The following is a 22099-nucleotide window of genomic DNA, read 5'->3' as shown; positions in this document are numbered from 1 at the left end:
TAGGAAATAAGGTTAGTATGTAAAGCTAATCATTAAATCAAATTTTGTCATAGTAAATAAATAGTAGGTTTTATCAGTAATTCCACATTAAAGGAGAAATGAGCTGAAAAGCAACAGCTAGAACTAGGCATAAATGGTATTTGGTTGACTCAGGGAAACACGCAGAGCTCCTCTCTGGTCTCATCCCTGACCTGCATTGTCTCTGTCAGAATTCTCATGACACCCCTCCCCCCTTTATTTATTTCTCTATTTATTAATTATTTATTCAAGTATAGTTGACTGCACTTCTCTTTTGAAAACCAATCACAGAACATTTAATGTGAAGGTTTCAGATTGTGTAGTTCAGAGCTCTTGTCCTAGTCTCTGCCTTATGTGTTCTTCCGGTGTTTTCTCTGGCTCTGACTAGGTCTGGTGTCTTGTTCCTCAGCCTGAAGAATGTCTCCTGCCATTTACCGAAGCGGAGCCTTGCTGTTGACACACTCCCTCAGGTTTTGTTGGCCTGAAAACGTTTTCAGTTTGCCTTTGTATTCAAGGGGTATTTTTGCCAGATAAAGAATTCTGAGTTGACAGATTTTTATTCCCTCTCAGCACTTTGAAGATGTCATTCCATTGTCTTCTGGTCTCCACTGATCTCTGGCTGTCAGCTGTTTGACCCTGACGCATGCACTGAGGGATCGTTTTTTTTATGTATCCCACTTGGGGGTTGCTGAACTTCCTGGATTTGTTACTCTGTGTTAGTCATCACGTTTGAGGTTTTCAACCATTTGTTCTTCAAATACTTTTCAGTCCTTTCCTTATTTTATTGTCCTTAGGATCATTAGATATTGTCCTAGGAGTTCTTAAGGTTCACTTCATTTTTCTTTCCAATTTCCATTTTCAGATTGTGCAGATTCTCGTAATTTGTCTTCAGGCTGATCGACTCCTCCTTCGGCATCTCCCGTCTGCTGATAAGCCCATCCAGTGCTTCCTTTTCCATTACTGCTTCCTGTTGTAGAATTTTTATTTGATTCCATTTTATCGTTTGTTTCTCTGCTGAGACTCCTGGGTCTCTTCGTGTGTTTGCCGCTACTCTGATGACCCCTGAATGTTGAGCTACAGCTTGGACTCTTCTCCCGGCCCCAGACTCAAATGCTGACTGCCTGCTGATGTCCTCTCCAGGGTGCCGGGCACCATCTCAGTGTCGGTGTTGAAGGGAACGCCTGGCCTTCCCTTAGGTCTTCTTCCTCCTTCACCTCTTCTGTGCTTTTTTAGTGGTGTGGCCTTCCTCCCAGTTCTCAAACCAGAAGTCTGAACACTGCACTGATGCCCTTCCTTTCCCTCACTCCATTCTGCCCCTCATCCCACATTGGCAAGGGCTGTTGATTATAAGAGCTGGAAGGTGTGCTCCTCCCTCCATCTCCGCTGGCCTGGCCGTATCTGAGCCTGTCTCTGGGCTGCACAGCCGGCTCTCCTGTTCCCTCTTCCCACTTTCAGCAGAGTGTCAATGAGAAGTTAGCCTCTTAGCTTGGCCACCCCCTGCCGTCAGCCCCTGTGGCTTCCACGGCTCCTGGGCTGGAATGCAGACTCCTCCTAGCCCACACGGTCCTGTCTGCCTCGCCATTCTTGTCTCTTAACCGTTTCCTTCTTGCGGGCTGGGCTCTGGCCTGACTGGCCTCTCTCTTCCCAACCCCTTCCTGCCTCTCGGCCTTTGTGCTTGCTCCTCTTGCCTGCACTATTCTTTCTCTGCTCTGTGAGTAGCAGCCTTAGTCTCCTCCTCTGGGGCGCTGCTCGGACGTGTTCCTCAGAGACCTTCTCTGTCCTCCTGTCCACAGTGGCCTCTCCCATGCTTCTCTGTCTTCCTTTCCTGCCTGGTGCTTACCTGCACCTGTGGTTCTCGTCTGTTAGCTCTCTCCCCCCATCTGATGCTGAGGTCCTCCATGGCTGGAACCTTGTCTGTTTTTATTCATTGTGTTCTGAGCATAATGGAGGTGGCACATGGGACTGCTTACTGTTTGTGGAGTCAGCGAGTGAGTGTTTGCGGCACCTGGTGCAGTGGCTGGTGTGGGTACTCGTCAGGACGGACTTGGTGGCACCATTCTTCACTTCTGTTTTTCTTCTCTTAGGTTTCAAAATTGGAAATTTTTTTTTTAATTTTATTTATTTATTTGAAAGAGAGAGCACGAGCAGTGGGGAAGGGTAGAGGGAGAAGCAGGCTTCCCGCTGAGCAAGGAGCCTAATGCAGGACTCGATCCCAGGAGCCTGGGATCATGACCTGAGCTGAAGGGAGATGCTTCACCAACTGAGCCACCCAGGTGCCCCTGGAATTGGGTTTTCACAATTGATTTCAAAAGTAGAAATTAAACTTTCCAGATACAGCCATGACGTTTGTTTGCCTCAGACTCTTAAATGTGTCATATAGTCTTCTCATTTACACAGAGCTTTGCTTCTGTTTGGCCACTTTCCTCATTTTACTTGACATCTGTGTGGGCAGTACAAATTTCCTCACAAGAGAGAAAATTGCAAGAGAAATTTGGTTCCCGAGGAGCAGTTTCTAAATTTAGCGAGTGTTGTTCTAATATCATTTGATGTATATGTGGCCAGAGTAGTGATACTCAAATATTTCTTTCAATATCTGTTTTTTTGGGGCTTGTTTTAGGTTGCAAAGGAGTTTGGCTTCCAAAATAACGGCTTCTCAGTTTACATCAATAGAAACAAGACTGGAGAGATAACAGCATCGTCGACTAAATCCCTCAGTCTGCTCAAAATCCAGTAAGTGCTGTGAGGGGACGACAGGGAGTGGGAGGGGATGACCGCAGGGCCCACTGAGGCTGCTCGGCTCTGCCCGGTTTCCCCTTGACACCACCGTATTTCTTGTGGGGTAGTCAGCAGTCACACTGAATGTGCCGCTCCTTTTGTGCTGAGCTGATTGACTCGCAGACTGTGACGTGTGTCACTGAGGGGGGAGAGTTATGGGCTCGGGGGCTGTGTGCAGCTGCACGCTCAGCCCCTTCCCTGCAGGGAGGGACCTTGAACGGAGCTGTGTGCCGTTCCGCCTCGGGACTGCTTGCTGGGTCGGAGGGGCTGTTGCCCACACGATATTTCTCGGTGGCGTGACCCCCTCGAGCTCCTCCGAGGCGGTCAGTCATGTCAGTGGGGTGTCCAGGATGTAAAGACCTCTTCCTGCAGCCGCTCCCTGTTCTTGTAGTTCAGCTGGAGCGCAGCCACATCATTCGTCTGTGCGTGTCCCTGCTGCCGGGGGAGAGCTGAGCGATTGTGGCACGGACGGCATGGAGTGCAGAGCCGAAGGTGTTCACCGCTTGGCTCTTTACAGAGGAGGTTTGCGGGCTCCTGTCCAGCCTGTGTGCGCACTTGTGCTCGCGTACCCTGACTGCGGTCCTCGGCAGCGGGCTCGGCGCGCTCCTGTCCGGGCGGGGGCAGCACGGCTGCTGGGCCCACTGCCGGCTCCTCGCGCTGCACTTCGCTGGCAGCCGGCCGGGCGCCTGCTTACCAGTCACAATGGTGGGCTCTCTTGACAATTGGTGTGGTCATTTTTAGGTTCGCAAATTAGTACATCTGGGAAGAAATACGCAGTTAGGGCAGTCATTCATTTGTTCCTCAACAAATATTTGCTGGGCACCTGCCACTTGCCTATCTCTGTAATTAGCGAAAGCTTTTCATCGTTGTTGACGTCGTCTGAGGATAGCCTTCCTTTCAGCTTGTAAAGAGCTTTTGCATCTTGAGAATCATTTCTCGCGAATGTTACGTGGCTTGTGTTCATACTCCCCCACTCAGCGCCGTGTGCCTGGGGAAGTTCTTTAACCTTACTGGGCCTCGCCAGCCACGTCTGCAGGCGGGTGGCAGTGCTGCCTGCACATGGTTGCACGGTGCCTTCACGTGGGGCAGCACGTGGGGCAAGCTTGCAGAAGATGAGAGCTGTGTGTTTGAAAACTATTTTGATAGAAGATACGAGCAAAGGAGGTTACAGACACCTCTGAGAGAAAGCCATCGAACTGTAGCGCTGTCATACTGGTGCTGTCCCAGAGGGGTAGGACGGCTCAGACATCCCGAGGGGGCACTTGGAGGGCTGTCTTCTGAGTCACCCTCGAGTGTATCTTTCCAGCGATAGTCATAATACTTCTCGACCGGCTTGGGTCTACCCTTGAGGGCTGCGTCTGTCTTAACCTTAAGCGTGTCTGGAGGAGGCAGTGATGTTCCTCTCCTTGAGCTTGGCGTTGGTCTCTCTCCACTTCTGGCTTCTCTGGCTGCAGTTCGGTCTGCTGTATTCTGTTGTTCACTTATAGGTGATCTTTTTTTTCCCCCCCTCTGGCTGCTTTTAAGATTTTCTGTTTCTGTTGGGGTCCTACAGTTTCTGTCTGACTCGTCCAGGTATGGATTCCTGGTTTGTTTGTTTAACCCTACCTAATGGATAGTGTATTTTCTTTTTTTTTTTAAAGATTTTATTTATTTATCTGACAGAGAGGCAGTGGAAGAGGGAACACAAGCAGGGAGAGTGGGAGAGGGAGAAGCAGACTCTCCACTGAGCAGGGAGCCCGATGCGGGACTCGATCCCAGGGCCCTGGGATCATGACCCGAGCCGAAGGCAGACGCCTAACGACTGAGCCACCCAGGCATCCCGGATAGTGTGTTTTCTGTACCTGCAGATCAGGTCTGGAAAATTTGTGGCCATTATCTCTTTAAATATCACTTCTCTCCCATTCTCTTTGTTGTTTCAGGGATTATATTTTTCACTTTTAAAATATTTGATTTGATTTCTTTTCAAACCTGGCTGTTAGCTCTGTGTGCTCAAGGGGGCTGCATTGCGCTCACACTGGCCTTCTGGGCTTCCATTGAGGACTGCTGCGCTCCCTGGGGCTCTGCCTTGGCCTGTCGCACGCGTGATGCTTCCCTCTTGGGTCTCAGGGGTCTGAGGTGGTCTGTCTCCCCCAGGTGGAGTCAGAGTGGCGCTGCTGTCAGAGCTGTCCGTGGGTTTTCTGGCCTACTGTATGGGGGGGGATTTGGGAAGATTTACCCAAATCTGTGGCTCCTGCCACCCTGCTTCCCAGAAGCCCCTGTCATTTTGGGCGGCCTCTCGTTGCTTGTGCTCTTTCCATTCCATTTCCATTGAACACTCTGTAGACGTTTATATTCCACGTCTTGCAGTTCCAAATCTGAAGTCTTTGGATGTCTAATCCTGTTATTGTTGTGTCTGCCCACTCTTGTGCATGGTGGCTTGGTTCTCTTGTACATTTGGTGACCCCTTTTTGAGAGCTTGTAATGACCAAACCTGGTTGTAGGGAGTCAGGCCGGTGGCTTTTCTGTGGGGGAAGCTTGCACTTGCTTCTTCTGGCACAAGGGGGCGCTGTGGACCCGGCACTCCCTCCAGTTACTTTCTGTCTGGGCTTCCGGAGCCAAGTAGCATCCCTAGTCCCACCCTGGGTGCGTGGCAGAGCAGACTGTCAGAGGTGACCGTTTTCCCTGCTGCACAGTGGGCTCAGGAAGGCAGGATTCCTCCTTGGTTCCTATTTTCAGCTGGTCAGCAGCCTGCTTCGGGTAGGCAGGCCCACAGACTCGCCTCCTGTTGTCCATAAAATGACCGTGTAAGCCAAGCTCAGGGCTTCTGTAGGGCAGTGTTTTCTCCCTTACTTTACTTTCGTTAGAGCTCCGCGGTGCATGTAGAGCATAGCTATTAAAACTGATAGAGCAGCTGAGCCATGTATTCTATAGCTGGAGGGTGTTTAGGAATGTCTGGTCCGTTGCTAGAAACAGAAGTCTCTAGTTACAGTTTGGCAGTTTTATCACCCCTAAATTATGGAAGAAAGAAGAGGAGAGAACAGACCCACTGAACAGCTACAGCCAGGCCTCTTAGTGTCCCGTGTCTTTGGTGTTTGCTCTCAAGGCCTGCCCCCCCGCCCCCGCTTCAGTTTGTTGGGTTGGGGCTGCAGCAGGCTGTTCCTTCCGTGTGTGTGTTATTGACAGCAGTTAAATATTTACCAAATTGTAGTGCTGCAGCTTTTCCTCCAAGACCGAGGTTGATTTTAGTGTTGTAGACCCTCTCTCTGGGTGTGGGAGCCCACGCTGCTTCTGTCCAGCACTCGGAAGTGGGAGCATCTCACGCCGGGGTCTCGTTGGTCTGGCTGTGGTAACCAGGTCCTGCAGTGAGTCAGCAGTGTGAGTGAGCAAGGAAGAGAGCATGACTTACATGGAAATGATAGAAGATCAAACACTGCTGTTCGAACTGTGAATTGTGCAGCCTGTTGGGAAAGCAGCACATCAGCGACATCAAAAACAAAACCCTCCTTCCAGCAGGGCCACTCCTGGAAATGTGCCCTGTAGAAGGAAAACCAGACAGCTGCCTGTCCTTGGGCCTTTCCTCGAGTGCTCTTGGTGGTAGAAACCTGTTGGTAGCGCGCGTACCCATCCGTGTGGGAGCACTGGTGTACGTGATGGGTCGGGCTGGCTGCCGAGCGCTGTTCGGCCACTGGAAGCAGTGATTAGACGCAGACCCTGTGTTTGGTGGGATCTGGGGTGACGTATTGTTGAATGGGAAAAGCAAATGCAAAACGTTATGTCTTTGATAATCTCATTTTTGTCAACAGCGTCATACAGTGTTTGTGTACACGTGTGTGGGGGGGTGTGTGAGCGAAGAGAAAGAAGTGGAAGGCTGTGTACTAGGTAGATGAAGTGTTGGGGTGCTGAATAGTAGACGGTTAGGAATGAACGAGGAGAAGGAATGTCAATCCCAGAATGAGAAGCAGGAAGAACGCTGCCTACAGGCCAAGTGTGTATGTTGTGGCCATATTTCGTCTGTGTGGAATCCGATGGGCATGTGGATGTTTTACAACTGTAAAAGAAAGTAAGTCACAGTTACAGAGAACCCGCTCTGACCTTTAGAACGCTAGGGAGCGTAGGAGAGATGTGAAGGGAGAGTTCTGGTCTCTTACAATTAGAGGCCTCGTTATTCAGGCTTTTAGGGAGGTTGGCGTGTGCCTCTTGGATGTCAGAGACCCTCACATGATGGTGAGCAGCTCCTCTGTGCAGCCTGGGTTGTGGGAGGATAGCAGGCAGGCCCTGCCCTATGTTTGTCGTCTGATAGGCATGGAGATCTGCTGTTCCTGTTTCCCTCGGGCCTCGCTGGACCCTCCTCGGAAATGGAGACGTCGGCCCCGCTGGGGCTGAAGGCCTACGGTGCTCCCAGCGTGGTGGAGGATGAGATCGACCAGTACCTCAGCAAGCAGGACGGGAAGATTTATAGAAGCCGCGACCCACAGCTGTAAGTCTCTGTCGGGGTCCGGTCCCAGTTGTGCTGACTTTAGTGGCTCAGGAGGTGAGATGTTTGAAACGTGCCCTGTTTGAGTATCTACTGAAGAAACACAAGTTTTGAGTTTGGCGCATCGGGCTTTAGCAGGTGTGCGGGGGGGCAAGAGTAGGGAAGCGGGGAAGAGGTGATGCTAGGCACCTACCAGTGCAAGGTGCTTGTTGAGGTCACCTTGTTGGGTTACAGTCAGGAAATGCCAGCATCATATGCGCAGTGCATTCTTCCCGTTCTTTTCAGTGGCTGCTTCATGTGCTGAACATGCTGCTCCTTCTTTGAATATTTACCCTTCACCTAGGGTTATGTGAAATGGTTTTGCTGGGGTACGTTTCTGTATTTGTGATTTTTTGCAGTTCTTTTTATTTAAAAAAAATTTTTTTTTTATTTTTTGAAGATTTATTTATTTATTTATTTGACAGAGAGAGACACAGCGAGAGAGGGAACACAAGCAGGGGGAGTGGGAGAGGGAGAAGCAGGCTTCCTGCGGAGCAGGGAGCCCGATGTGGGGCTCGACCCCAGGACCCTGGGATCATGACCTGAGCTGAAGGCAGACGCTTAACGACTGAGCCACCCAGGTGCCCCAAAGATTTCTTTATCTTAGGGGGAGAGAGAGCATGCACATGGTGCATGTGTGTAGGGGAGGGGCAGAGGGAGAGAGAATCTCCAGCAGACTCCCACTGAGGGTGGAGCCGGATGTGGGGCTTGATCCATGACCCTGAGATCCTGATCTGAGCTGAAATCAAGAGTTGGACGCTTCACCGACTGAGCTGCCCAGATGCCCCTGTAGTTCTTTTTGAAGAAACCGGTTAGAAACACCTGAGTTTACAGTCAGTGATGTGAAATGTCTGAGTGAAGGTGGTTTGTCTCTGCAGCAGAGCCTCTTGTAACCGCATCACTCTGTAAACGTGATGGGGTGCTGACATTGAGATGCTGGGGTTCTAAGTGCTGCATTAGCAACTTGTGTGTCTTAGATTCAAGAGCCCCAGATGGCGCTCTGCTGCGGCTGGTACGGAGCCGCGTCGTGGCCATCGCTGTCAGCCCGCGTACCCCTTCCGTTTGCATTTCCTCCCAGGGAACCCATGCTGGCTCCACCCCCCCCCCACCCCCCCGTGATCTGTGTCTTGGAGGCCTCAGGAGGAATGTTTTAAGAGGGTGCTTATGTGTGTGTGTGCGTGCGTTCTGGCTTGCCGTCTTTAAGAGCCTGGCTGTTAGGAGACACAGGCCATCTCTACTCAGAAGCGCGTCCAGGAGTTGTGACCCCATTTGGAAAAGGGTCCTGTCGAGCCCAGAGGGACAGCCGCTCAACTTTCCCAGCAGCCATCACCGCCCTCCTCATTGGAGCACGTCGTGCTGCCGCATCATACGTGTGGGGCTTCTACAGCTTCTCTGACTGAGGTCACTAAAAACCCACAGAGCCAGGCGTCTTCATGCTTTTCCCAAAACATGCACAAAATGGGTGTTTTCCAAACTGGAGTTAGTTCTGTCCCACTGACAAGGCTTTTTGCCACATCCACATCCCAACTTCCTCAGTGTTTACTTAACATCTGTTTAAATCAGTTTTAGTCCATTCACTTTTATTTAGTGTCATCTTAAGCCATTAATATCCATAGGTTTGACGTGCTGGACAGTTTTTTCTAATACAAATCAAAATAAATACTAAATTATATTAAAATAAAAAGTGCTCACATGGGCTCCTGGGTGGCTCAGTCGTGAAGCGTCTGCCTTCGGCTCAGGTCATGGTCCCAGGGTCCTGGGATCGAGCCCCGCATCGGGCTCCCTGCTCCGCGGGAAGCCTGCTTCTTCCACTCCCCCTGCTTGTGTTCCCTCTTGCAATGTCTCTCCCTGTCAAAAAAAATAATAAAATATTTAAAAAAAATGCTCACGTACCATCTAAAACAATTCCACACGGGGATGCCTGGCAGGCTATCGTAGAGCATGAGACTTCTGATTCGGGCTTGTGAGTTCGAGCCCCGCTTTGGGCATTGAGTTTACTTATAAATAGATAGATAGATAGATAGATAGATAGATAGATAGATAGATAGATAGATAGATAATTCCACACGGGTAGGGAAATACTCTGTGAAGTGCGGCGTACGTTATAAATATCAAAAACACTGGGAGGCAGCAGCAGGAGAGCAGGCGTACTGATGGCGTGTGTTTCTCTTGCCCTGTGCTCTTAGGTGTCGACATGGCCCCTTGGGGAAATGCGTGCACTGTGTTCCACTCGAGGTGAGAGCGGGTGCAGCGTGCGTCCTGGGCTAGCGGGAGGGGCTGCTCCCCAGAGCACGTCAGCACTTTCCCTGCGCCCTTGCGCTGGGTCTGTTTGTTGCCCTGGGCCTCGCGTTCCCACTCGTGCAAGCTGCTTCAAGAGGACGAACCTTTATTTGTGGGAGTGACCTTCTGGGTGGATTGTGAATGGCTGGAGCGTTTGTATTGCTGTGACCGAGGGGCAGCACTTAGAGTGGGCTCCCTGGACAATCCTTTTAAAACCTGACACAAAGCTGGGGCTGGCGGTTTCTGTGCTCGTCATTGTTTTGATTTACTTTTCCCCGAGTCCTCCTACTGATTCGTCCTGGTGAGATTGAGAGTTACCATAATAATGCTGACTGGTAACTGGTGAATGCTGAATTTACAGCAGCAAGGCCAACCTGATTTTCTTCATGAGCCTCCTCTTCATCTTATGGGCTTTTTTTTTTTTTCCCAAAATTTTCCTAATATTTACTTGACCTAGAGCATTTTGTATTTAATAGAGATTCATTTTAATCTTAGAAAGATAACTGGTACACAAAGAAACCTTTGGTTCTGACCTGGAATGATAAGTGAGAACCAAGGGCCCGTCCTCTCCCACTGCCCTCCACGGGTGCTGGCTGGGTCTCTCCCTGCGTGCAGCAGCGGCTTGGCTGCCCGCCTCTCCTTGCCTCGAGACGCCAGCAGGTGCGTGACCGTACTGACTGTGTGTGTTTTGGCAGCCGTTTGACGAGGACTACCTGAACCATCTTGAACCTCCTGTGAAGCACATGTCCTTCCACGCCTACATCCGAAAGCTGACCGGGGGGGCCGACAAGTAAGCAACTTGAGCGCAGTTAGGCTGTGCCGATGTGGCTTTGGCGTGTAGAAGTCCCTTTTATGTATCTGGCAGGTGTTGCTTAAAGCCTGTGAGCATATGAATGAGAAAAGCAAAGATCAGGGTCTGGGCACAGAGCATTTGAGTTCGTGACTTTTGGCACAGATTCTAGAAAAGGAACAGGGGTGGAGACTCTGACGCCCTGTTGTCATCCACATGCCCAGCGTGTTGGGCAGATGCCAGGCTGGCAGTGGCCACCGTGGAGACCCCTGGGGGAACATCCCAGACTTCTGCAGGCATGTGGTGCTCTGGCAACTTAGGTGTATGTGAAGGCAGATGAGATAAGATATGATGGTGGTCAGAGCTCATCCTCTGCTTTTTGGAAAAACTGAACCACCCCGTGGTGGTTATCTTGGCTCACCTATTCCACGGCCCCCATCCGCCCTTTGCCCTGGAGCTGGCCTCTTTACCGGCTTGATGTCACAGCCGTCGCAGGGGCTGGAGTAACCGTGCCGTCCCCGGCTGGGCCTCGTGGTGCCTCAGCGGGAACTGTCTACAGGCTCGGCCAGGTGGGCGGTGGGGCGGCCATCTCTCGGCTCCCCAAGTCCCCAAGTGCAGGCTGTGACAGTGGCTGGAGAGGGGCGAACTGAGAGCATTTTGATTTCTTTTAAACCATGTCAAGGACTTCCCTGTGCGACCCCTTTCTGTTGACTATACGACTATACGTTCACCTTCCCAGAAAGTGATGGACTTCATACCATTTTATAATTCCCATCAGTGCAGCAGGAGGAGATGGTGGCTGAACCCAAGTCAGCAACATTTTGTGAAGAATGTCATGTTGGCCTGATTATAGTTTTTCTCTGACAATCTGCTGACATCCTAAAATGGCTTTTTAAAAAAGTTAGACCACGAGAAAAAAATTCTACCAGAAACCCATTCTTGCCTGTCAGTGGGGTAAGCCATGGAACTTTCTGGACTATTGAACGAGTAGAGATTCGTTGTGCTGAAATCCGTCAGCCTTCCACCAGTCTGGGTCCAGGCCACAGTATCCCATGGGGGCACATTGGCAGCTCTCGGTCCCGTGCAGGCTGGTGGCGGTCATTGCTTCCCAGGGGCCCGCAGGCCAGCATGCTGTTGGCCTGTGAAGATAGGATCGAATTCCTGCACCGTTTTGTGAGTGGGAAACTGGCAGAGGGTGAAGGCATCTGTGCGCATCCACCCCACATCGGGGTGGGGCCCTGGCTTCCTCACTGGATAGTCTTTATTTCAGCCAGAAGCTGGGGAAGATGTCTTCACGAGGTACCCTCATCAGGGTTTCTCCTTGTGATTCAGAGTTGTTTTTTTTTTTTTTTTTTTTTTTTACAAACATGTAAGTACTGGACGCATGATGTAGATGTTGCTTATAAGTTAATGAAACTTAAAAACAGGCTTTGTTTCCTGTCAGCGGTTCAGGTTAGATCAATAGGTGTTTAATAGTATCCTTGAAAATCTTCATGGGTGTTAGCGACAGACCTTGAAAATGGAGACTTTTTATAGGGAAACAGTTACGTATTTTTGCATAGTCTCTGTGTGCAGGACAGAAGCTGGGAGTCCACGATAGCAATTCTTAGCACATTCCCCTGCTGCTGCCTGCCACATGCTTAGCTTCTTAGAACTTTGTTCTGGAGGTGTAAGAGATTTGACATAGGATTTCCAGTCTCCTGCTAAAGTTTTCACTGTTGGGATGTTGAATTAATTAAGCTGCCTCTTCTTATTCAGGGGGAAATTTGTTGCCCTGGAGAACATCAGTTGCAAGATTAAATCAGGGTGCGAGGGACACCTTCCATGGCCTAACGGCATCTGTACTAAGTGCCAGCCAAGTGCCATCACGCTGAACAGACAGGTGAGATGTTCACTGTGTCTATCTAGACCGTAGATTTGTGTTCATGGCTCAGAAATGAAAATTTGCAGAAAAGCCCCTCCATGGAGGGACCCGCCCCTAGCAGAGCGCACTTTCGGTGGTGGGTCCAAGTGCACTTCAGGTCGTACGCTGGAGATGCTATTGGTGAGATCTCTAGCTGTTGCACACGTGGAGGGGGGAGTCCTTTGTTTTTTCTTTTGTCTGCTTGCATGGAGGCAGAACTTTCTTGGTGACTGTTTAAAATAACTTCGTGGTTGCACTTTGCCTTCCAAGAAATCATGGCTCTGGAAGCTGGTAACCAAACTGTCCTGGAGCCCCCTCAGAGCACCTGTCCAGGCCAGGTGAAGAAGGGAGCTGGGCTCTGGGAGGAGGAAGAGACCGGTGTCAGCTGCACGCAGTATTCTGGCCTCTTCCCCTCTGGTCTCTGTGCCCTTGAGGATTGCTCGCCTCGCCTTCTCTGCGCGGCTGGCCCACATTTGCTCTGTAGAGAGCTCTCCACCGCCTTTGTGACTGCTTGGAAATTTCTGTCTCTTCCTTCTCCCTGCTCTCTCTTTTTGAAAACTAATTTTTGTGCTAGAGGTGTGAAAACCTGCATTTTAGGTGAAATCCCAGTAAGATTAATCTGAATTAATTTATTAAGGAATCCCATCCCTACTCCACCCACCTTCTAGAATCTGAAATGGTCTTAAGGGCAGAGCACATTTTAAAACGTGTGTGTGCGCACGTGTGCACACGCATGTGTAAAGAGCTAGGTGGAGATTTATGAATGGCTTATACTAGAAAAGTAAGTTATTTATTTCCGACAGAGTGTATTCATTAGCCTGTTGTTTGCTCTACAGAAATACAGACATGTGGACAATATCATGTTTGAGAACCACACAGTTGCCGATCGCTTCCTTGACTTTTGGAGGAAGACAGGGAACCAGCATTTCGGGTATTTGTATGGACGGTATACAGAGCACAAAGACATTCCTCTTGGCATCAGGGCCGAAGTAGCTGCCATTTACGAGCCTCCTCAGGTAGGCGAGCACAGGCTTCCCAGTTCACGGGCCTCTCTATCACCTGGGCTCTGAAGGCTGTGCGGGACTCTCGTTTCAGACTTCATTCCACTTCCTCTGCTCTGTCATTTGCGCGCACACACACACACAGTGTCTGTTTTCTGAATTCTTGGAGGGTAAGCTCATGGTCCCTAAGTACTTCAGTGTGCATTTCCAGAGCATAGGGACGTTGTCTTACTGATACTAAGGACTCTTGTCAATGTCGGTAAATTGAACATTGATTGAATATTTTAATCTGTTGGCTGTGTTCCACTTCTGTCAGTTGCCCCAAAGTGCCACAGGGACTGCTCCCTCCCTTGTAATTCTGTATCTCCTTCGCCCACGTCTGTGGTCAGCTGTCCCAGAAATGATGGAGTTAGAGGATCACAGGGTTACTCGTGTCCTTTATCCCACACCACACACACACTGTCTTAGAATGACTACCAAAATTACTACCAGTATAGGACTGAACACAGTTTAAGGTGGGGGTTGTTTTTTTTTTTTTTTTTTGGTGGAAGGAGGAGGATCCTCAGGGTGTGTCTCATGAGGGACCAGCAATCATACACTGTGTTTTAAAGTCACTTGGACGGTGCTCTCCGTGTGACTGTGCTGCCACCTAGGTAATACATTTATGTTCGTTTGTTTTGTTTTTGGTATTTAGGGATTGATTTTTTTTTTTTAAGATTTTATTTATTTATTTGCGAGACAGAGTACAAGCAGAGGGAGAAGCAGGTTCCCTGCTGAGCAAAGAGCTCGCTGCGAGACTTGATCCCAGGACCCCAGGATCATGACCTGAGCCTAAGGCAGATGCTTAACGACAGTTTCAAGATTCCGTAGGTCTGGGGTGGGGCCAAGGATTTGCATTGCTCACAGTGTTCACGTTCCTGTTGCAGGTCTGGGGAATCACACTTTTAAGAACCACAGCCCTACACAATTAACTACCCATTCATAAATACATTGTATAATCTAGTGATCCACCCAGGCGTCCTGGTATTGATTTTTTATATATATATTTGTTGTATAGTTCTATGAAATATTTACGTGGTACGTTTCATCACATATATGTACATCATATATATATCGTATGTATACAATATATATGTATGTATTATATATATATGTATGTATATATACGTATTGTTCATTACAAAAGTGGAAACCATAAACATGGAATTCTAGTCCGTGATGTGCGTGGATGTACTTGGGAGGGGTGCTGGTGTGTGCAGTTTACTATGAAGTACAATGGAAAACTAAGAGGGCTTGGGGTGATTAGAGGGGTGGATAGAGTACAGTGTGGCCAAATCTAGATAGCAGGTATGTGGGTCCTCACTGAGAAATTCTTTAAACTTTGCTATATGTTTGAAATTTGTAGTTAAAATGTTGGAAAAGAAAAAAAATTTTGCATGCTTCCAAAGTCAGATCTACAAACAAGGTACCCCCTTCTTCCTATCCCTCTCTTTCCAGAATGTTTGGTGTAGACTATTAGAGTTTAAGTTTTTAAAATATAAGTAAATATATAGATATTCATACCATTCTCCTTCTTTCTTTGGGTGTATGCCATACCATACTCACCTTGGTCACTTTACACTGTGTTCTGTGAATCACCCCATGACTTCTTAAGTAAACCAGGGTCTGAAAGGGCAGGCCCCGTGGCTGCTGGCTGGGGTGCCGGTCCGTGGCTCCCACACACATGCCATTGTCTCCCTAGCTGCATTGATGCAGAGCTTGAGTGTAGTCTACACCCCTTTGCCAGTTTCCATATTTACTGAGAGCTGTAGAGGAGGTGTTTGAGGGGGGCCTCCTGTGGTGGTTCATTTAAAAGGGGACACTAGGTGGCGATGGAGACCCTGCCAGAGTGTTGGGGTTACCTAACCACCAGGGCACTAAGTGTGCTCTCTGTAATCATGGAGCTGCTTTTGGAAGCACAGTATATTCAAATTCAGTTTTGTAGAGGGTGTCTTTCATGAGGAGTTTCAGCAGTCGTGTTAGGAGTATGATCGAATAAAACACAGAGACAAACCTCTGGCGTCCAGACCACGAACGGCATCACCAGAGCTCCCAACGTGGGAATCCTGAAGGTTGGGACCATTGACCTGCAGCTCATTAGAAGTTGAAGCTCATGCTGCCACAGGTCATGAAACCAGATCCTTAGATTTGTTCTGAGTTTGTGATGTGACCTGTGCTCTGGAGGTATTAATGATCTCCATATTGCTAATACCCAGCAACAGAAAGTTCTTTTGTTGTTTTGCCAGAATCTGACTCATTTGCAAGGATATACCCAATTAGTATAACTTGGTTTGGGATTACCTTCATTTTCCTATTCCTCTGGCCGGGGTTTCTGCTAGGTATGATACTTACTATTAATGACCCTCGAACTGCATTTCAGGGCAGATGAAGGATTTCGGTAAGCTTTGTCCACTGCAGGAAGTTGGGGTCCTGTGGCTGGTTTAGGTTGCATGTGAGCCAGTCAGAGTCCAAGCCCACCTGCTGCCCCGAGCCCAGTGCTCTGCCCATCCACCAGCAGGTTGCTGATTTCAGGTGCCTTTTCCACTCCTCTGTCATCTCCCACTTAGCACCTTGCCTGTGAAGCACAGCACTACCCTGCAGGAGCTGCACACACATTTTCCCAGCCTGTTTTCTGGAAACAAATGTTACCATACAGCTGGAATCTTGCCTAATGTACCCAAACCTATTTGGAAGGAAACTGTTTATCCAAAGGAGTTTGGAAACTTGACTTTCCCCAATGAAGGAACCCCCCCCAAAAAATGTGTAGACAGCCTTCCTCAGTCCTGAGAGCAACCACACACTTGACGAGAGACAGTGTGATATGAACCAGCCTGAGGGTCACCATCTTCTTGTCCTCTGAGTCTTGATTGGAAAGCACAATGTAGCCTGAGGAGGGGCAAAGCCTGGAGGGCTCGGACTGTGTTTTATCTGGATGTCAACCTTTTTCTGCTGCCATAATTCTCCTTTTTGGCAAGGGATAGAGCAGTCCCCTTGGGATTCCTGAGCCAGAATTCGAGTGGGATGGCTGTGGGCTCCTCTGAGTCTGTCTTCTCCCTTTACTGCCCCAACAGATTGGCACACAGAACAGCCTGGAGCTTCTGGAAGACCCGAAAGCTGAGGTGGTGGATGAAATTGCTGCCAAGCTTGGCCTGAGGAAGGTACTGAGGCATTCTGCTGGCCTTTGAATGGGGGACCAGGGCTCTCTGTTGGGGACATCCAGGTGGGCGCCATGGCCAGGCCCTGTCTGGGACTGAACTCCCAGCTGCTCGAGGTCAGGTGTGGGCCCAGCGTGTTGTAATGCCTGCTTGTGTTTTCTGGGCGCTGTAGCTTTTATGTTCCTATTTCAGAGCCAAGGATTCGAAATAGAATGAGACTATTTCTCTGATTTAAAGTAAAATGAAAACAAGTGATCCCTGTGCTGGGACTGTTTTGTTGAAATCGGCCTGCCCCACTTCCTGAGGACAGCTTTAGAGGGTGGAAGAAAGAGGCAGCAGGACTCAGACCCCTTCTTCCTGCCCAGGAAGGAGCCTCGCTGCTGCGCTGTGTGTCCTGCCCACACACCGAGGCCCGGCCTCTTAGGGGAGCCCTCCCTTCGTGTGTCCTTGCCGCCCGTTCATTTTCCGCCCCGGGTGCTCGGAGCCTCAGGCACTCCCTCTTCCATCATCCTTGGATTTCCTGTTGTTAATTTAGGTATCTGAGCATGTGAGGTTTCCTAGTTTTACTGGGCAGTTAGAAGACAGGGAAGAACTTTTGTTGATCTGGTTTGTGTTACATCCTTGGTGGAGCTCCCAGGAACTTTGCAGAAGGGTTTCTACAGGTAAATATTGAATGTGAATTTGAATACCTCTTAGAATTTCAATGTTAGCTATGTAAGTTTTATCCTTTTTTTTTTTCTTAAAGATTTTATTTACTTATTAGAGAGCACAAGTAGGCAGAGCGGCAAGCAGAGGGAGAGGGAGAAGCAGGCTTCCCTCTGAGCAGGGAGCCCGATGCGGGGCTCAGTGCTAGGACTCTTGGGATCATGACCTGAGCCTAAGGCAGACGCTTAACCGACTGAGCCACTCAGGCGCCCCATAAGTTTTATCCTTTATTTGTTAATAACTTAGACGGTGAAAAATGAACTCCTATAGATAAAAGGGGGAAAATAGGGAATATGTTTGTAGGCCTAGGAGCTGATAGAGCCAAGTCATTTTAAGGAAACAATGTCCTATTGTTTCTAGTAAGGAATCAGCATCTTTTTTTTTTTTTTAAAGTAGGCTCCACACCCAGTGTACAGCCCAATGTGGGGGTTGAGTTCACAACCCTGAGATCATGACCTGAGCTGGGATCAAGGGTCAGAGACTTAACTGACTGAGCCACGCAGGCACCCCAGGAGTCAGCATCTTGATTGAGGGTTATATTTTGGTTTAAATCTTTTTAGTGTCTCTTGTTCAAAAGAAAAATTAGTGTAACTTTTGGACCTTTGTTTTAAACGTATAGTTCATGATCACTGTAGTTCTAATAGATCTTGAGGTGACTTAAATGTCTTTCTCTGAAACCCTGGCCCTGCTGCCCTAGCTGACTTCTGCCTGGCTTTGGCTCTGTTCTACTCACTGCTTCGACCCATTTATACGGCAAGTCTCCTGTTCTTTGCTGCATCCTCCATGGGCTTTTTGTTTGCTTGGGTATTTTTAAAGAAAATGAAATTCTCCACATTTGCCTGGTCTTGTGTGCATGAGATGGATTTGAAGAGTTCTGTATCAGGTTCTGCTGGACAGGGTCATGGGCCACCACGTCCTTCTCCAAAGGACGTGTACTTGGGGTCCAACCCCACTCGTAAACCTCCCAGCCCAGTTCTGGTTTAGGAGGGGCAACCAGCTGTGAGGTTCATGGGCACAGGAGGGCTAGGGACCACAGAGCACACAGACAGGTGTCTGTGACTGGCGTGAGGGTGTCCTAGTGTCGGGGGTTTCAGCTTCTTGTGCCCTCACCTGCTGTCTTCAGTCCTGTAGCGGAGCGCGAAGGAGCCACTGGGTAAGGACTCTGTGGTGGTGTTCCTTATTTTAAGTGCCTTCTCTAGGGAGTCCATTTTCTTTTTTTTTTTTTTTTAAAGATTTTATTTATTCATTCATGAGAGACAGAGGGGGGGGGGGCAGAGGGAGAAGCAGGCTCCCAAGGAGCAGGGAGCCCGATGCGGGACTCGATCCCAGGACCCTGAGATCATGACCTGAGCCGAAGGCAGACGCTTAACCATCTGAGCCACCCAGGCGCCCGGGAGTCCATTTTCTTATCTTACGGAGAAAGCCTTAGCATCTGAAATAGCATTGTCTCTCTTTGCTTGCTCATTGTCTGTCTTCCTGTTTGGGGCATAGGCATTCTGTTCATTTTGTTCACTGCTGGGGTTTCCCCTGAACCCGGCACAGTGCCGGGTACAGAGTTGGTGCCATGGGGCTTCTTACAAAGATGAGCTGTGCTCGTGCACCATCACCTCCAGTCCAGCAGCACCAGAGGAGGGTGGCCATTTTCAACTGGGTGGAGTTTGAAAACCCCGGCAGCTTAGCTGAGGATCTGACTCACCTGGAGAGAGCTGGCTCACAGGAGTCTCTTACCGAAACGCTCTTCAGGTCTCTGCACGGAGGCCAGAAAACATTCATCACCTGTTTCAGGGAGAGGCTCAGAGGATACTTTCCTCTTTCATGCAGGTTGGTTGGATATTTACAGACCTCGTCTCAGAAGACACCCGGAAGGGCACCGTCCGGTACAGCCGGAATAAGGTGAGGTGGGACGGGGGTGTGCCCACTTCGCTCAGTCTGCAGCTTGGTCACAAGCCAGCTCGGGCTCGTGCCGGCAAGGCGGCTCTGCACGGCTCATCCGGGCTTTTTTTTTTTTTTTTAAAGATTTTATTTATTTATTTATTTGTCAGACGGAGAGAGAGCACAAGCAGGGGGAGAGGCAGGCAGAGGGAGAAGCAGGCTTCCCGCCGAGCAGGGATCCCGATGCGAGGCTTGACCCCAGGTCCCTGGGATCATGACCTGAGCCGAAAGCAGATGCTTAACCCTCTGAGCCCCCCAGGCATCCCTCATCCTGGCTTTTAGACCAAATTATTTTCAACACCGTGTTCTTGATAAACTAAGGGTGGGTCTGTTGATTGTGTCTTGTAGAGCAACACCCCCTGGCCTTCACCCACCAGTGTTTTTTGGAGGTCAGCCCGTGGGGGTGGATGCCTGATGGTTCTAGCCTTCCCGATTATTCGTGGTGGGAGCAGAAGGGCCCGTAACAGCTAGGAACTATAGGTGTTTGTTTCATGCAGTGTTTGACAGGCCACAGTTTAGTTCTTGGTGTTTTCTAAAGAAGAAACAGGAGTATATTTCCACATGATGCTGTAAAACTTGATATGCCAGCTCTTTTTTCCTAGGACACCTATTTTCTGAGTTCGGAAGAATGTATCACTGCAGGAGACTTCCAAAATAAGCATCCTAACATATGTCGACTCTCTCCAGACGGACATTTTGGCTCCAAGTTCGTCACTGCGGTGGCTACAGGTACGTGTTCTGTTCCTCTTCTTGTAGCGTTTCATTCGTAACTCAGCTACAAGAGATTTTCTTAATGTGCCCGTGGGACATGGATTCCTCTTTTTGTTTTATGGTAAAAATCCTGAACTTACTGCATTGCCTGCAAAACCACTAGAATCAGGGACTCAGTGTAGCTGTTCTCTCATCCTCTCGTGTTCTAAGGTGTCAGCTTGATTCTGGATCTTAGCTCAGGGCTGCCTTTACCCCTTCCAGTAGCCACAGATGACTGTCTGTCTGTGTAGGAGAAAAGGATTTACTGTTTGTTCTTTATTTTTGACATTATGAGTGGAAGTCATTTTAAGACCATTTCTGAGTGTGCATGTGTGTGTGTGTGAGTGAGAGATAACATGTGTATCGTATTCAGTGCTATGTACATCAATAATACATAATAAAAAATTGTGGCCTATAAGAAGGTGCCACCAAATCTTTTATAACATGCTTAACATATGTTGTCTTAGAAAAAAACTGGTCAGGGCGCCTGGGTGGCTCAGTCGTTAAGCGTCTGCCTTCGGCTCAGGTCATGATCCCAGGGTCCTGGGATCGAGTCCCACATCGGGCTCCCGGCTCAGCGGGGAGCCTGCTTCTCCCTCTGACCCTCTCCTCTCTCATGCTGTTTCTCGCTCGCTCGATCTCTAATAAATAAATAAAATCTTTAAAAAAAAAAAAAAGAAAAAACTGGTCATAGGACTATACAATTTAAAAAGAGTGGGAATTTTAAACTTGGAGAACCAACTTGTGAAAGCATAGTCTATATGGTAATTTTTTTATTTTTATTTTTATTTTTTTATTTTTTTTTTTTAGATTTTATTTATTTATTTGAGAGAGAGAGAGCACATGAGAGGGGGGAGGGTCAGAGGGAGAAGCAGACTCCCCACTGAGCAGGGAGCCCGATGCGGGACTCGATCCCGGGACTCCAGGATCATGACCTGAGCCGAAGGCAGTCGCTTAACCAACTGAGCCACCCAGGCACCCGATAATTTTTTTAAAGTAAACGCTAACTTGGATCCTGTGAAGACCTGGTTTCTACTCTCACTGAACTGGCAACCCAGTTTGTTCATGGTAGCCATCCTTCCCCTAGTTCCATAGAAGGAAGCACCCCCAATTTAACAAAGACCAGTTTACAAGTAGCCCAAACATGTTAGTAAGTAACTGGATCCCCTGTTAATCCCAGTTGAGGGGACTGTCATGAGAACCATGAAGAAAAACACTGCCCTCATTTTTAAGATCCATTTGGATTGACGGCCACTTTCTTTTTGAGATGAATGTCCTTTGGAAGAGTGAGAGGCAGCGGCAGCATCTTTCACATGCTAGTGTGAACTAGTTGAGTTGATTTATTTTCTTAGGACTGTTGTTGGGCCAGGTACTTAAGCGAGTGGATGGGAGTGTTGACCAGGGTTACAGGAAAGTAGTTCCTCGGCATAGGGTCCTTCCGTGAGGACAGCCGGGGAGAGCAGCTCAGACTGGACACCGGGGAGGGGAGCAGGGAGGAGGCAGTGTTCGCGTCATTTGGAATTTCACCACGCCTGCTCTGTATTTGACCAAGGGGGGAAATGTGTTACCTTTTCACTCCCGCAACACGTCAGGCAGATGTTCTGGGTACAGTTGCTTAGATGGGTGGTTCTCAAACCTATCAGACACCCCCTTTGGAAAGCGCCTTGTTCAGGATACTTTGTGATACCCTTTACTGTGCAGAGAATGAAACTCACAGATGATATACCTCCCTGCACACGTGAACGTACCAGAGGAAGCAGAGAGGCCGCCTGGCCATAACACAGACCCGTGTCCTTGCGCACACCAGTGCTTGGGGACTGACGCCTGGTGGGACAACACGGCGACTGAGCCAGAGTTGACAGCTGTGCGCGGACGTCACTGGTGCCAGCGCCACTCTTCCCTGAGATGCTTACTGGCCCCCCCGTGAAGTGCTGAGCTGAACATGTCCCCTTCCCTCCGCTGACTTGCTACCACACTCCTAGAGAATTCACCGTGGATCAAAACTGCATATTTGTTTTTGTTCTTCTGTATGAAAAATGGTTGATTCTTTTTCTTCTTATTCTTTTTTAAGATTTTACTTATTAAGAGAGAGCGCGCACAAGCTGGGGAAGGGGCAGAGGTAGAGGGAGAAGCAGGCTCCCCACTGAGCAGGGAGCCTGACACGGGGCTTGATCCCAGGACACACGAAGGCAGACACTTAGCCAACTGAGCCCCCCAGGTGCCCCTAAAATATGATGGATTCTAATCTGAGATCATACA

At 49.1% G+C, this 22099-nt stretch overlaps 1 protein-coding gene across 5 annotated transcripts in view; it reads left to right on the top strand.

Moving 5' to 3' along the window:
* NPLOC4 (NPL4 homolog, ubiquitin recognition factor) overlaps positions 1-22099 on the top strand; it is a 62986-nt gene that overhangs the window by 11286 nt on the left and 29601 nt on the right. For 4 of the 5 annotated variants that reach the window (XM_036094109.2, XM_036094104.2, XM_078066264.1 and 1 more), the window contains exons 3-11: positions 2636-2748; positions 7073-7249; positions 9472-9520; positions 10261-10355; positions 12114-12237; positions 13095-13274; positions 16370-16456; positions 18980-19051; positions 19693-19819. In XM_036094109.2, coding sequence (XP_035950002.1) covers positions 2636-2748; positions 7073-7249; positions 9472-9520; positions 10261-10355; positions 12114-12237; positions 13095-13274; positions 16370-16456; positions 18980-19051; positions 19693-19819 — 1024 coding nt within the window. The remainder of the gene's footprint in view (positions 1-2635; positions 2749-7072; positions 7250-9471; positions 9521-10260; positions 10356-12113; positions 12238-13094; positions 13275-16369; positions 16457-18979; positions 19052-19692; positions 19820-22099) is intronic. The other variant, XM_078066262.1, reaches the window with a different exon arrangement.

This window comes from Halichoerus grypus, chromosome 2 (genome assembly GCF_964656455.1).
Source record: "Halichoerus grypus chromosome 2, mHalGry1.hap1.1, whole genome shotgun sequence".
Lineage (NCBI taxonomy): Eukaryota > Metazoa > Chordata > Mammalia > Carnivora > Phocidae > Halichoerus > Halichoerus grypus.
This window is presented reverse-complemented; position numbering and strand designations above follow the sequence as displayed.